At 35.0% G+C, this 17159-nt stretch overlaps 1 protein-coding gene across 4 annotated transcripts; it reads right to left on the bottom strand.

The window, feature by feature from the left end:
* Positions 1-32: 32 nt before the first annotated feature.
* LOC117108936 (zinc finger MYM-type protein 2-like) lies at positions 33-17109 on the bottom strand. 4 transcript variants are annotated; one of them, XM_033251123.1, is made up of 15 exons: positions 16884-17109; positions 12537-14057; positions 11922-12107; positions 11164-11484; positions 9347-10153; positions 8991-9090; positions 7799-7979; positions 7310-7485; positions 7087-7164; positions 6385-6564; positions 5290-5619; positions 5032-5181; positions 3990-4796; positions 3647-3773; positions 33-2749 (listed from the first exon to the last, which is right to left on the bottom strand). In XM_033251123.1, the coding sequence occupies exons 2-15, from the start codon at positions 14043-14045 to the stop codon at positions 2512-2514; spliced, it is 5190 nt and encodes a 1729-aa protein (XP_033107014.1). In that variant the 5' UTR covers positions 14046-14057; positions 16884-17109; the 3' UTR covers positions 33-2511. The 4 variants fall into 4 exon arrangements, with proteins under 4 accessions (XP_033107014.1, XP_033107013.1, XP_033107011.1 ...); XM_033251122.1 differs by having other exon boundaries at positions 9347-10150; positions 11164-11487; XM_033251120.1 differs by having other exon boundaries at positions 11164-11487.
* Positions 17110-17159: the final 50 nt, after the last annotated feature.

Genomic DNA, 17159 nt, shown 5'->3' on the forward strand with positions numbered 1-17159 from the left:
TACAAAAAATAAATGTCTACTATACAATACAGTTTTTTAAACTATTATTATTTTGACCCAAAATATTTAAGCAGTACAACATAGTCAATCAGTAAACATGATCCCGATTTTGAAATCATTAAGATGACATAAGAATGATTTAGACATCATCTCTTCTTATGATTACTTGAATACATATTGTTATATTATAATCTCTCCTCTATTTGACGTTCATGTGCAGGGTCTTTATCTACATTCTGTTGCTGCCCCAATGACAAACGAGGAACGTCTGTGTTACAGCCACTGATTACAGTACATTCATTGGGATTTTGAAAAGCAAGCATTTTCCGTCACTCCCGAGAACATCTATAGCGTCTTATATTTCAGATTATTATTGGGGTGAATGTAACACGAGAAACTAAAAGAAGCAGCAATACACAAGTAGGTAAATGGATGAGACAATAGTTCAATTGTACTGTATTGGATTTTATAGCGCAATACTTTCAGCATTGATGCAATGTTATTAAATCATACTATACTCCAAATGGAGATAGATGATTTCAGATATAGCTTGCTCAAAATCATATGGCCTTGGCCACAACACAACCTCAAGGTTGAGTGTGATCAAAATGCACCTATTTGGAAGATACTGTATAACATTATTAATATTATTTGAAATCCACTAACTAAACAAAATCTTTGAAAGCAAACTAAAGTTCCATCCAGACTAACATTTTTTATTTGACAAATATCTGTTGTATGCCCATATATAGTCATGATGTGCCTATATATGGTCGTAATGTGATGTCATGTGATGTCACCATACTTAGACATGTCGCATGTTTTTGTCAAATAAAATTTGTTAGTCTGCAGAGGCCTTTATGATGTTAAAGCTTACTTCAACCATGCTTCAATATTGTATTTTGATGTACATGTAAAGAAATCAAATCAAAATAATTAAGTTACAAATACAAACAAAACAACCTACAAAACTAGTATATGAACAAACAAAATTAAAATATACAGTAGAATAATGGCTTCTTAAGTACAAAAAAAAAAAAAAAATATGTACAGGATATTAATTTACAATGCTTACTACTAGGCTGATTGGAATGTGACTTTACTGTTATGGTAATTGTCAATGTTTTTGAATTACCAACACAGGCTGCCAGAAACTGTATTGGTGGATCTAACGCCTAGCGACCCATTACCAAAACAACAGATAACAATCAGAATTACCAACTGACAGAATCACATCACAATATCAATTGAAGAGCGACAATAATTGATAACTGTAGAACAAAGAGTATTAAAATAATTAAGACTTTCTTAATAATATGACCAAGGTAAAATTATCATTATTGAATAATATTAAATATCTATGTAGCACATAATGACCAAGGTATGTATATTGCATTGGAATGTGAATTTTTTTACCTATATTGATGAAGGGAATTTCTATTTTTATTTATTTACAGTATTTATCTATTCAGTTATATAGCGCCTTTATGTTTAAAAACAAAGCCTTTTTTCCCAGGTCATTGGGTCCACATGCTCAAGTCACTGCTGTAGTCTACAGCAGATAACATCTTTAACTTGTAGACTGTAGACCAGCTCCCAAATGTTACTCCACTACTCCTAAAGTACATGAATAGCTACGATAAAATTGAAAATTCATCAAACTAACAAAAGTATTGAATTAACCAGAGTATTACTTCAAAAAGATTTTATTAACAAAAATTAAAATTGTACAAATTAAAACTGTAGAGTAAGAGGTATTTATGTTTAAATATAGCCATTCGTATTATTATCACCATTAGGTTTGTGTAGGTTACTGTAAATTTTATTTCAGTATTCAAATTACCTTTTTCATCGTGGTAATTCATTGAGCTGTTTATGAAATGATGAAATTAATTCACATCAAAGCTACTTTTGTTTTAACTCAAGGCAGAATCATTTACTATCTACTAAAACTTTGTGTACATCTGTATAATTGATACTGGCAACAGTACTTATAGTGTATGCACAATTCCTCTATCCGCCACCACCACCACTTCCTCATAATCACAAATAATTCATTTTGTACTATTTTCTACTATCAAAGATCATTTATACTGTACAATTCATTATTCAAATTTCATTTTTGTTTTTATACAACCTGATTATAACCCACTAATGTTCTATACAGTGGCAGTGCTATGGGGGACCAGGAGGGGCTACCAGTCCCCATCATGGAAGTTAGAAGATAGAAAAAAGTTGGTAGATAGAAAAAAATTATATTTTAAGGTGTGTTCCATTTTGGGAACAATGGCAATTAGTTTGTTTATCCAGGTAAGTATTCACGAAATAGACTTATATTTTAAATGTCAAGATGCCCTGTATGAGTGTCTAGCGGCTTATTATTTTCAAAAATTTTCTCAATGGCCCAAACACAACTCTATCCCTGCCTGTCAGGGGTGTTGCTCTGCCGCTGGGGAAATGCTAGCTCCGCCACTGGTTCTACACCAACTTTCTTTCAATTGACTACTTGGTTTAACTGTCATCGTCTTCTGGCACATAGTCATCATCACCATCTTCATCATCGTCAGCCTTGTTACCCTTCTCTGCCCAGTATTCGTGGATGTCTTTAACCATCAGCGTCTTTGCCAGCATCTTCTCCAGCAAGGCATCTTCCGCTACGCAACTGGAATACCATACCGGACTGTCTGGAATGCACATCCTCTCAGGAATTAAGTACAGTGAATTTTGTTTGCCCTTTACAGACTCAGGGCTGAAAAAAAACAATTGCAGAAATTTTATCTTTAATAAAAATAAAAGATAAACAGTCAAAAGTTTAAATACAGGTACCATAAAACCTCGAATAGAAGTCCTGGGCTTCCTTTTTTCGGGACCCTTGGATGGGCTTATATTCAAGATTACTTTTGCAAACTAAAGAGGGACTTCTTTTCAAATTGAATGCTGTCAATATTTGGAATTGTACAATAAATAATATTCATACTCATATGCTATCATAATCATCATCATAATCGAAGATAAAGTCAGTCTGAATGTAAGTACACCTCCAAAAAAATTATATTATATTTATAGTATGCTCACACACATGTATTCACAATTTTCTCACATTACTGGTAGGAATACATATTTATTAGAGTGACAAACGAAACTGACGTCACTGTTAATGGATTTGTTTTCTCACATGTATAATACAAGCGCATGCAAAAATACAACCTTTCCCTCACATAAAATAGACTGACACTTCCAGATTGTAGGAAGATTGGTTCTTGAGTGGGATGCCAAAATTTGATCAAGAATACAGGAGACTTTACTTCAACATATTCAAAGTATAGTGCATGGCAAGGGTAGTTGAGCCTAACAACATACTGTAGTCTTATGGATCTATTTTATTTTAAGGCGAAATTTGACACTGCGCCTTGAGCACCTGTGGTGGAGATGTGCGCATTATAAATCATGATTATTGTTGTTGTTATTATTATTGCAAAAGGATGCAAGCTACATGAACAGGAAGGGGTCCAAACCCTTACCAACAAGTTGAGAATTTGAGCCACAACTGTTACACAAGCCGCTTCCACTACGTAAATATAATGTATTACAGCGTGTTCCTGTATACACTGTACTTACGAATTGTAGCCAAGTCAGTTATGCTTACCATTTCGATAGGTAGAATTCATACAGCTTCACAGGACATTGAAGAGGATTATCAAGATTTTCTGTTTGCTCCAAATAATTCTTTTCTAATAAATCCCTCTTTTGAATTTTACAGGTGGTTGCTTCAACTGAAAAATAAAAAAGATATTTCACAATTAACTGAGTAAAAATATTCTTATTATAAATTCAGATCTCAAATGTTTTTGGACACTAAATTACACATAATTAAGTATATGATTGTAAGTATAGGTACTAACAACAATGTTTGTCAAAGCATTTCTAAAGTATTACCATTGGTCAATGTATGCTTTGATGTGGTCAAATCATGGAAATAGAAGACTTACGTTTTTTTCGCAGCCTGGTAGGAAAATATCGTAAGCAGACAATTTTGTTTTTCAGTCCACTCTTTTTCCAATCCTTGAACATCATGCCAAATAGAAGATCCTTATGATCCTGAACAGTCTTCAAGAGGAAAAATTTTGTGTTGAAATAAACCAATGTGTTCAGCAGAACATAAGGGGAATGAGCTCCAAGTTGCTTACATTCCCACATCAACTCCTCAGTTATGTTACTGTTAATGACCACAGGAGATCCGGGCTTAAATTCTGGTTGCCATAGTTTTATCTTCTCCATCAGATACTGCATAAAACGAGAGAAAATTAGGTCTGTAAAGATGTTATCTGGATGACCCGAGTTGAATAAATGATGCTGGATGGTAAGAAGGATGTAAAAGAGTAGGGGAGGTGGGTACTCATCGCCGTTTGGCTGTCGTGCTTCTTTGACAAAGTGGCAGAGGGTGTAACTTAGTTCATCTGAAGTGTTAGCCAGGATGTCCACTTTGAATGAGAAGGCTTTGCCTCCTTGTTGCGACTTCTGCTTTAGTTCCGCGTTCTTGGTTGCCACCCACAATTTATAAGCGCCAATCCCAATTGTATAGTGTCTCTCCTCGACGGCTTGTTTATCAACAACTTTCTCATTTTCTTCAACTTCATTTTCTTCCTCGCTTTCACTATCTACTTTTGTACGTTTGTTTCGAGTAGACGATCGTTGGCCTGCCCGTTTTCGTTTTTTTGTTGGGCTAGGCTGCTTAACTTCTGCCTTGGTGGGTTGTCTACCAGATCTTGTTAAGCGAGACACCACTCCTTCTGAAGCTGAGAAGGAATCACACATTCAATAAAAATACATGTTTATTTCTAATAATAACTGTATAAGTTGCTATTAAAATTTTACGATTTTCATATTCACAAATCTTGGCAAAGATGGCTACATAAAGTTTGTTTTACTGACTTGATTAAATAACGAAATGCATTATCCATCTTGCAAGAGAAATAAATTTGATTGGATTTTAGTGTACTTAATGAATAGACTACTTAAATGAGGCATTACTTTTTTCTGATTTCTCTGGAATGGTATCCCCTGTCATTGCATTGGACAATGCCAGTATGTCTTGTTCCAACTGGTGGATAGTTGCTTCATCCGTGACAGGTTCTTCGCAAGTTGGTACAGCCTCTTCCTCCGTCAAAAGTCCTATGTCATCTAACAACACAAAAGAGGTCAACAATCATTAAGATTTGAGATTCAAGATGCTTTCATTGCTGCTATCATCATTACATAATATGCTTCATTGCAGATACTTATACAAACCTGTGTACATTTCTGTGGTATCTATCAACGGTGAAGCAGGGTCATCAATCGGTGTTACATCGGTTTTTACATCATTGCCAGCGATAGCATCTGCCATAGCAAGAAGCTCAGCTTCCAGAGGGTCTGATGGTGTTCTATTCTTTATGTCCTTGATGGTCTCTATCAGCTTATCAGCATTATCGGTGGTGACAGGAAGAAACATTGGTATGGGTACAGGTGTGGGGATACCCAATGGGTGTGGCACCGGTGAGGTATACATCTGCATGGGTACTGGTACGTATATTGGTACAGGGATTGGAACCACCACTAGCTTCGGGCGCCAATCTCCTTCTGTGAGTTTAACAGTAAATAATATTAGATGGTTGTGATCAAAGCTGGAAATTCAAACTGAAATCATCAACAAAATTTGTTTTTATAACTACAAAGACATATTCATTTACCTTATTTTAATTTACTATTCCTCTTCAGTTTTAAGCTACTGTTCTCATATAGGGCCAAGTAATGATTTTATACACAAATTTCATTTCACACTGAGGTTCGGGAAATGGAGCTGTTTTAGTAATGAGTAACAAAATGAATCCAGGACCCTGCGATTACAAGGCAAACATTTTAACGACCAAAAACAAATCCTCTATTGGATGAGAGAAGAATATTTTAAAGTTTAGTGATTAATGAATGTCATGTAATTATTGATCAATGTAGTAACAATTATTGAGTTATTCCCCTGCAAAGCTTGATGTAACTTAGTATGAAACAAACTCTGACTCAATAATTCAACCTTTAATTTTACAGAAAATCAACCAAAAAAAATAATAAAATAAAATAAAAAAAAGAAAAATATAACCAATAAGGGCCTCCAAAATTAAAAAACGAATAAGTATGGCAACAATTCTGAAATAATGGATGTTTTCTATGTTTTATAATTTTTTGGTCTTTTTAAAATTTTTGTAGGTTTTTATTTATCTTCACTGTACAAAAGTACAGTATTGCAGCTTTTTTCATGCTAATAATGCACTTTTTTTTGGTAGATTTATGTATTTTAAGTATCAAAAAAAAAAAAAAAAAGATACCAAGACAAATGGAAAAAAAACTTACCTGTATTTGTTTCCTTTGTAATAGTCAGTGGCTTGCAGTATGTGGACTTAGTTTGCTGGATAGGTTTACACAGGGTCATCTTGTTGCGTACTTGTTTTGGTGGCGGTAGACTGGGTATCGGCACTGGCTTTGGCTGTATAGGTGTGGTAGTAATTTGAGTCTGCTTAGTCACCATCTCAACTTGTAAATTAGGAGAAAAAAAGATTCATCAATGAAAATTAATAAATCCTAACTTGACCGATACATGACAACATGACAATGAAAAAAAAAAACTTGACCAAAGGCACAGTCATATTTTATCCTCCTGGCCAGAAATAGACACTATATACATATTTATGAGTTAACTACGAGAGAGAAAACCGAGGTAAATATAACAATTTACTTGGAATGACACTTTTGTGGCATGCAACCATGTGGGCAATGCATTTTTTAAATAACATAGATATAAAATGAGAAATTAACAAAAAATGAATAATGAACAATAAATGAATTCCTGAGAGACATAGTCTAGAAAATTCCCAAAAAAGACCATACGAGTAGCCGAGAACATCCAGGCGTTTAGGACAGCAGCCTTATCTTCAGGAGAAACATGTCTCCTGAATGCAGCCAAAGCATGCATTTCCTACCAGCTGTCCACCATAAAAAAATCATCCACTTGGTGCATCGCAAGAACTCACATATTCTAAAAGTATAGTAACAAACCTGGTTTTTTCTTGATTCCAGAATTCTGTTCTGAGGCCAGGGAAACAACATTGGAAATAACAGGAATGCTGGGAGCAACTGAAATGAAAACAAGTCAAGTCTGATAAGACCAACATCAATACTTAACATTAAGAATCAATAATTAATGAAAATATATAACAATACTAATGATGTGATAGTCAAAATCTTTAACCCTGTCCACCATTATTGACTTTATTTTCACCTTTGGTGGTTTGTTTTCCATTTTGGAGATTCTGTTGAGTTTCAGTCAACATATTTGGAATGTCTTGCTGTGTGTAGAACAGTAACAGACAAAGTTGATTGCAGACTTTCTTCACCTCTCCTCGCCACATGAAAGTTTCCGTCAGAAGGCGTCCTTGCTGTTTGCATCCCTCACACCTGAAAATTAGTCCAATTATTTAAAAAATTGTAGTTTTACCATTCTTTAAATGTTCACAAGATATATTAGTGTGGTTTACTAACTTGAACTATTAATGTTTTTTGTACAATTTCATAATTTAAAAAATCCATATTTTTGTAAATGCAATAAATTTAGCCATTGGCTACTTTATGTATACTTCTATACCTGAATAAAATGAATAAATAACAAAGTAGTAATCATGGTATACCTATTAATACTAATGTTTACTTTTAATATAGAATAATATCAATGACTATCTTCAATGACTACATAATATTTTGTTCCACTTACTTAACAAGTTGTTTTTGCCACTTATCATAATCTTCTCTGCATTTCTTGGAGCAGAATTTGATAGAAAGTCCTTCACTTTTCTTTTCAATAACAGTTGGTCCGATTTGAGAGCAATAACTACAAATGCACCAGCGAAGACCTAGCTTTTGGGTAAAGCTTTGCTTGTAAAGCATCTGGCATCCTGTCCATTAAAAAAAAAAAACACTCTTAACAACAATTCACTTTTATCACAATTTGGGAAAGATCTACTTAAAATCTCCAATAAATTAAACAAATTAACAACCATATCTGTGTTTCATTCAATTTGTTTAGGTATAAAGAGGTGCTAACAACTCCTCCGTACTGATCACCTAACAAAGGAATAACATCGTTTATTTCATACTGTGACTATTTCCAAATAATATTCTTTAAGTCATGGTTTTCATTACTAGTAATATGGGAGGCAAGAAGCTGCATTATAATGCTCATCTATACCAAGAAGTACAAGGTGACAACATCAACTAACACTGCTACGATCGGTTGCGATGTAATCGGTGGTAATCCAAAACTGATTACTCCCGAACTCAATCAACGAGCGCATTCAACAGCTAGCAATTTCACATAGCCATAGATCATTGTAATTTTAAGGTTAAAATTTTGCCTTCTAATTCAAGATCATATTAGTACATCAAAATTTGGACGGTCATGGGGTTCTGGTCTCCAATTAGAGAGTTAGGTGAGAAGAATGGCCGAGCAGTTAAGGCAGGGGCACCGCAACCTACACCCACAATATCGCCACTGATTCGGGTGGCACATTCACCTGATGGTGGAACAAGTCTTCTTGGAAGGACAATGCACCGTAGGTCCAGTGTACACAATTGGCTCATGTGCACTTTAAAGAACCCAGTAAATTTTTCGAAACAAGTAGGGGGATACCCCAGTGTACTGGTCCAAACAACCCCTATTACCACGTGGTTATGGACCATTAGGTCCTTTGCAAGATGTACTATACCAATGTAAACATTTGCTTGTGTCAATAGAAGATTGAAGATTGTTATTTTTTCTTTGAAAAGGTGGTCTGGAATTAGAAGGATCTTGGAATTGGAGGGTGCGCTGTAGTGTCTCTATTTAGGGATCCAAACTACTGTATCAGTTACTTGATTATTCATCCTCAATATGTATATTATGATTAAATACAAAATTTAAAATTCACCTTCACTGCAAAAGTTGCGTTCCTTGCCTGAGAAGTAGATTGTTGTATGATGAATACGTTCCTCAATACAATTATCACAGAGTATTATAACACAATGTGTCTACAGTAAAAAAAAAAATCAATGTCATAAAAAAACATTTAATCATTATTATAAGAATGTAAAGTGTAACCAAATAATACTGTAAGGCTTAAAAAGAGCACATATAAACTACAAATTTTAATTTTCATTGATACAAAAATAGGTTTACGAGTTAATAAAAGGGTTTAAGCTTAAAACTAATATAATTAATAATATTTACCTTTAAAATTTGTTAGAAAAATATTAATTAATATGAAACGCATCTACAAAGGCTTACCTTTTTGTAAGTAGCAGAGCAGTTTTCACTACAGAAAAAATGAACTTCATTCTTCCAAGACAGAGTGACAGGTTTTCCAGTAAAGCCTTTAAGACATGATTCACATTGTAACTTCAGCTCCTCCTGAGGCAGTGTGACTGGTGGCATATTAAACTGTGACTGGAAGCCAATCACACACGGGTACGAACAGAAATTCCTTACTGTACTATCGCTCATCGTCAGGTGGTACAGAGGAGCTTGGTATACATTGCAGTGGTTACAATTAACAGAATTGGTAGCATACGTACTCGATTTACCCAACTGGGTATTTGCAACTTGTTGTTGGGAGTCCTTAGCAACAGCTGGTGCTGGTATCGATGAGGGTACTGTAGATCCCGGTGTACGTGTCACAAAACTTTGGGAATTCTTGTTGGTTCCCACATTAGATTCCTTTGGTAGGAGTGATATGTCGCGTGTTTTCAACCTGTGCATCAACCTTGTAACACACAGACCAATACAGACAAGAAATTTCTCTCCATCTGGGCCTTCAACTTCTGTTAGTTGTTTTGAGCTGCTTATCTTTTTGCAAATAAGGCAGTTTGTGTAGTTATTTGGCACTGAGTTGTTCTGAGTCTGGCAATGGGTAGAGCAGAAAAGTTGCTTGACGCCATTCACTTCCTTGGATATACCCTCCTGTGTGAATTTGTTCTTACATTCACTGCAAACCTTCACAGGCTGAACATGATTTATTTTCATAAATGCCTTCTGGCATTTGGGAGAACAAAGGCGAAATAGATTTCCTTTCATCTTGAGGCTATATTTGTACTGCTGTCAAATAAAAAAAAGAGAAAAATTTAAAATAAAAGTTTTATCATACAGAGACACTGGAAAACTCATATTCATGCTACACTGTGAGTGGCTCCTGTAGGAAGAGCTGGCTCAAACCCCCCTCCCATTGAAAAAAGATACATACAATCAGTTGGGTAGAAAAAAAAAACACTTTTTTACATATTAGTGAATTACGTAAGCCTTTGAAATCCCTGAATTGTCATAGTTTCTGAAGGTTTTGTTCCTTTGACCACTTCTGACAGATTTTTAGCAATGTCCGACCACACCTGCATCTGGGTTATTGCCTCCCCCATCTTTTTTTTGCGAACATGTTGCATGGCAATAATGTCAAATAATAATTAAATTAATGCCACCTAAAAAAACTGGGAATTTCTGAAAAAAATATACAGTATTTTAAATGTTTTATCATATCTGCTATCGACACGAAATCTCCCAAAAGATGCATGAGTATTGGCTTACTCTCTGAGGTAGTTAGACAGTTTACCTGTTTAACACTCTGCCCGCCAAACACAGAGATCTCCGTGTTTCAGGTTTTTTTTTTTACGGAATCCGATATATGGGGTAATTACTGACATGTACTAACAATTTGAACACTATATTCAGTCTGGACCATAAGTATTTCACTATTTGTTTGTTTACATTAGCGTAGAGCGGTATTGCTTTACTTTCACGAAATCGCGATTATCTCAGCTTCGCTGTGCGAAATTGTGTAAACCTCAAAAAGTGAGTCATTTTCATTTTACTGTTACAGGTCACAGATTGTAAAGCTAAGATGTTTGTAGTTCTTGTAGTAGTCACTACATGTCCATCTGATCACATACACACTCTCAACGAGCTTCAGAAAAGTGTTACAATTTGCTAAAAAGACTGGCGGTGGCTGATACTATTTTTTCAAACTCCTGGCGGTCAGAGTGTTAATCATATGTTATTCAAAAAATAATTAATATATAAACAATGACAAATAAAATAAAGAGTAATAGTCAACCTACCTTTATATTAACCAAACTGGAGCAAACAGCACAATAGCAGTAGTTACCAGCCTTTTTGCGTTCCTCATACGAGAGGACACATTCATGAGAACAGAACTCGAGGAATTTATCCTTGGGTCCACTTGGGGCACCCACCTTGTCCTTTGTCAGGTCTTTTTTACAGTAAGAGCAAAGTGTGAGCTGTGTTGGGCTAATGTTCATACAAGAAACTGAGCAGAACTGCTTCAGCTGACCAGATACTGTCATTGTTGTCCATTTGCCAACAAAAGGCTCAGCAATCGCTTGACAACAGTTTGAGCAGATGCGACTTTGGTGATCTTGCTGCTATAAAATCAAATAAATTTTAGCCGATTACAATCAATGACAGCGATACAATATAATAATGACTTGGTAACACAATTATTCACACAATTAAAACCAGAATGTTTTGGGGGAAATAAAACAAAGGATTTGCTAAGGGTAATTAATTTGAACAATAAAATCTATTATGAATTGCTTACATTGTATTTTAAGTTAATTTTTAATATTGGTCTGTGAATAAGCAGAAGTCTAAAACTAAATAAAAGTGTCAGTGACAGTTGATAAATTATTTGAGCCTGTTTCTATGAGAAATTTAAATGTTTGTGGGTTTTCCAAATTTGACCAACAGATCATGTTCTTCAATACTTAGGAAATTCTTTATATTCTCAAATCAATCGAATGTTGCATTAAAATAAAGCATATTTTTGACGGCCTAACACCTGGGTTTTGTCACTCACTGTAGAAGCGGCGGTGCTATCATCATTAATTACAATAACTTCCTCAATTTTTTGGAGCGGGGCTAACACTGGCAACTTCCTTGCAGATCCAGGTGACTTCCTAATATGTTCACGTTCCTGATCACCTTTGACATGTCTGCCTAGAATTGAGGAACTTGCACGTTCTTCAACACTCTTGCCAGTATTCTAAAATAAAAATAAATATTTAAAATAATGCTTTTTATATTATGATAATGCAGTCTTCTATTACATGTCCTCTCTACTTTGAATGGCCACATGACGACAGTACAGTAGGTCTAACCACTGAAGGAAACTGTGAGGTCAGTAAAATTTATGAAAAGCTTAACAATCAAGAATAGGTTTATACTGAATAGTCCTTATAATGCTATAAATAAAGGTAAACAAATTGTATAATGGATTAAAACAATAAATTAATTGTCATATTGTCAAATAACAATGTTGTACATTATTATTGGTGTGTACTGTATAGTCAAGTTAATAAAAACATTACTTATATATTAAAAAACTAATTCATACAGTTAAGGACAATGATGATTGTTAACAACAATAATAATATTAACAATTATGATAATGAAGGTGATAAAAACAACAAACCTCCTCTTGTGCTTTCAAAGTTTGTGATTTTGGGCCAACAGTTGCCAATCTGGAAACAATATTACTAATGATCGACCCTCTGTGGCTTGTCTTCTCGATATCAGTGTGCTGTTCCTCCTTAATAATAGTATTTGCTTTAGTGTTTTCTGAATTTTCCACATTGCTTTCCACACCTTTGGTTTCCACTGACTTTAATCCCTTGGTTGATTGAGTGACAGACCTTTCCTGCTCATCATAAGCTACATCTAATACTTCTTTCTTAATATTTATTTCTTTCTTAATACTTTTCTGTTGAGGTACAGCATGTTTGTCTGTGACATTCAATTTTACATTAGATTCTTCAGTGGATATAACCCTCTGGTTTCCTCCTGATGAATTCTCTCCATCAGTATTTTCCTGCTGAGTTTTTGAAGTTTCAGTAGTAAGTTTCTCATCACCTTTGAATTCTTTAATGTCTTGCGAAGTTTCCACATTGCTTTCATTACTTTTGGATTCCACTGACTCTAATCCCTTGGCTGGCTGACATTCAGAACTGCTCTGCTCATTGATAACTTCCTCTAATGCCTCTTTCTTAATTTCTATATTTGAAATTTCCTGTTGAGGTAAAGAACTCTTGTCTGTGAAATTACCTTCTACAGTAGATTCTTCCATGGATTCAACCCTCAGATTTTCTCCCAGTGATAAATTCGCTACATCAGCATTTTCTTGCTGGTCTTTTGAAGGTTCTTCAGGAAGTTTCTCGCCCTCTTTGGAATCTTTAGTATCTTGTGATGTTTCCATGCTGAATTCCGTATCTTTGGTTTCCTCCGACTCTAATCCCTTGGTCGATTGATTGTCAGAACTGCTCTGCTCATTGATAACTTCATCTAATGCCTTTTTCTTAATTTCTATATCTAGAATTTCTTGTTGAAGTACAGCATGTTCCTCCGTGGCATCTTTTACAGTAGACTCTACAATGGATACATCCCTCTGGTTTTCTACCGATGGTAAATTTTCCCCAGTATTTTCTTCAGTAGTATCTTTCTGCTGATTTTTTAATGGTTCTCCAGGTTTCTCATCCTCTTTGGAATCCATAGGTTCTGGATGAGGGTCTGGCTTAATTGTCATATAAACAGCAGACTGTTCTGCTACTGATGCACTGAGTTTGCTCTGTTCAGTGTTCTCATGGTTCGGATCGGTTTCACTTGAGGTAGTAGTAGTGTTGTCTCCCTCTTTGATGACATCTTTTTCCACTGCGAAAGTTTGTCTTTCTGCTTCTTGAATAGAAGTATCCATTTTCTCAGGGATGTCTTTTTTCAGAGGAATGTCTATATTCTCAGGGTTGTCAATTTTCTCAGAGGTATCCATTTTCTCGGAGATATCCATTTCCTCGGAAATGTCCATTTTCTCCTCATGGTATTTGGCATCACTGTCGAGAACATCATCACAAATATTATGTTCATCCTCAGTGGGGGTGCCATTTTCAATCACAGCTTTCCCTGTGGTATCACTACTTCCTTCAAATTCCATATTGTTTAAAAGCTGAAAAAAATTATTTTAAAAATTATTCATGAATATTGTTTTCATTAGAGGCAACCCAAAAACAACTCGCACTAAGGGCAAACAGAAAAATTTAATAGATATCACTCCCTCCCGTGTCAACAATTTTGGAAATACTGATGCGGGAATAATTTTATTTTTTTTAATTATTTAATTAATTAATTTTTTTTGTTGCATCATTTAGTTTAACTGTATAAAAAACTTTGCAAGAAACAAATGCTCACAAATTATAAAGGAATTGGCTCCGAATTCGATAGACTATAAACTCTCCCAATGGATTAGATCAGACATTGGGATCACCGTAAAGTTGAAAATGCAAAGCCCATTCTTTAAACTTGTTTACTGTCGCTAAAAATAAACAGCTCGCTAACTGCGGTTAAAAATAGACAACACCGCGGTGGGCTGATCGGATCGTTGATTCACAGCATGAAGACTTGCATGTTCCACAGAGACTCTCGCTGCTAAAAATAACTTGTTACATAATGCACTAAAAAAAGTGGGCAGTCTTCGTTGTGATGGGTGTGTTTGGTTGGATTGGTTGTTGTTGGGCAAAAACTAACCTACAACATGAAGAAAGAAAGTTTGGGAAAATTAAGGCTGGCCTAGCTTGAGGTAAAGACCAATGCCTAAGCGCCTATGCCTACTATATAATATAGGCAGGGGAGGCGCCAGCGGGGGCAGAGGGGCTTAAGCCCCCCCCATGGGTCTGGTCAAGCTCCCCCATTGGCCAAAGCTTGTTGGGCAGTTGGACCAAAAAAAAAAAAAAAAAAAATTAGGCCTAGTTTTCTCATCCAAGTAGGTACTGTAATAAACATTAATTATCAACTTGTACTTTTCAAGGCTGACAGTGCCATTTCCGGCCATCTAGAAGTCCCAATTTTTAAAAAAAATCTCATTTTGGGAGGAGGGAACACCCCCTCCCAGATAACGCTGCGCACTGTAGTTGCACCCAACAATATTTACATTAGGCCCCCCCCCCCAGTTGGACATCTTAGCCCCCCCATAAATTATATCCTAGAGCTGCCCCTGTATATAGGCCTAAATATGATTAGGGTGTTCCCTTCAAGCCCGTAGCCAGGATTTTGATAGGGGGGTTCTTTTTTATACTAAAAGGGAACTTGCGGGTGAAATGAAAATGATTGTACAGTACAGTTCTGTATGTCGTTCTTTTAGAAATCAGATGATCAACCCTGCCCAATCTTGAAGTGGTTTTTCTTTTCTTTTTTTTTCAATGTTCATCAAAGCTCTGGCACTTTGCGCTTAAAATCATTATTATTTCTATGTTTTGAACATTAGGCCAAATTTAAAATAACAAAAAAAATCTTGTCTGGGATTCTTGAAAACAAAGGAGGAATGACTGGCCATTTTTAAAATTCACGAAGTGACCAATGTTACATCTACACCAAAGGCTGGCACACAAAGATAATCAAGGTTAGATTTGATTTTGTATACGTTGTTTCACAAGGCTGCTGTCCATCAATTACTTTAAAATCAAATAAAAAATATAATTTATTTTTGGCATATTAGTGCATCCCACTGCTGTAAAAATTTAGAAAATTAAAATTAAATAATTATTTTTACCTCATTTAGAGGTACTGTATACGAGGTACCTAATGAGAAAAGATTCATTATTTAGTTATATTCTACAGACAGCAATGAGAACTGATGTCAAATTCTGTGGGGTTTGGCAAAGTTAAACCAAGAATTGATGTACCATATGAATATTGATATTTAAAAAAACAGAATGGCTATCTCTGGATATTATGTGTGTGGATTGGTATCTGCTATGCTTAATATCACACAAATTTGCATAAAAATTAACAAGTGCAATGGCTTCAGAACTGGAATTTCAAATCAGTCAAGCTTGCATTGCTTTAACATAAATAAATTACTTTTCACAAGCCAATCTTCTAAATTCAATTATTATTAAATACCAGTATTAACTGCTCTGAATGTTAGCTTAAAACATTGGCATTAGTTGCAACAGATTTATTAGATGCTTTTCATTTGTCTACTAAAATAAATCCAATTCTGGCAGTAGTAGTAGTGAAGATGAAATTTTTTTAGGCAGCCATTTTGTACAAGAGCAAGAACAGCTTCCTAATTTAAATAATTATTCATCATCTTCCATATTCATGAGGCTGCCTTTTCATCCATTGCAATAGATGTGGACTTGTGTATTCTAATTGTATCATTTAAATTATATAAAAATGTCCATTTTGATTACCATTCATTAGGAAATAGATTGTTTGAGTGTATTTAGTGAATGTAACTTTAGGTAAGTTAAGAAATTAAGCACAAAACTTTCCAGTCAACAAAATCTATGAATATTCATAATGGACACTGCTGCAAGTTCAACACGTTAGAAGATTGAAAACTAAGCACTGCGGTGGGTTACTTTTGATTTTCAATATGCCGTGTACTGTATTACCAGAAATGTACTTTTGCTTTACTCGACATCATGAAATTCATTTCGTCAAAAAAATATTTGCCTCTTACATTTAAATGATTAATATGTATATTTTTTATTATTAAAAATTGTGGTTATATTTCAGTCGACACACACACAAGGCTAGAGATTCGAGATTGAATTGGTGTGACTGTGTGCGACTGCCTGTGCGCTTGTCCGACTCAACCAACACTGCTCAGCCAACCAATCGTGAATGACATTCGAACGTATCACAAATCATTTATAACACAGCATGTTCGTAATGAACTACAATGAGTTAACATAAGGACTACATTTGTATGAAATGACTTACATGCTAAAGCCCTCATGTTTAGTATTTTGAAATGGATCACGCTTACCTATCACATTCATCGAACTTAAAGGTTCAAGCTGATCCGCCACAACACAATGTATTCGAGTCTCGAACACTATGCAAATAGGGATCCTAAACTAATGATTATTCATAAGACATGCGTCTCCGGGAATTAATACATTCACGATTTAGTTACTCGGAATATGTTTTCCAAGCTGTTTCATTTTCATATTTTTAAAGAAAAATAAAGCGTAAAATTTATTAAAATAAGAACATTTTTGATATAGTGTCCAGGCCTAGTTTCAACAAAGGCCTGATTTCT

Source organism: Anneissia japonica, unplaced genomic scaffold, assembly GCF_011630105.1.
Source record: "Anneissia japonica isolate Jap-2015-1 unplaced genomic scaffold, ASM1163010v1 scaffold987_len1640505_cov201, whole genome shotgun sequence".
NCBI lineage: Eukaryota > Metazoa > Echinodermata > Crinoidea > Comatulida > Comatulidae > Anneissia > Anneissia japonica.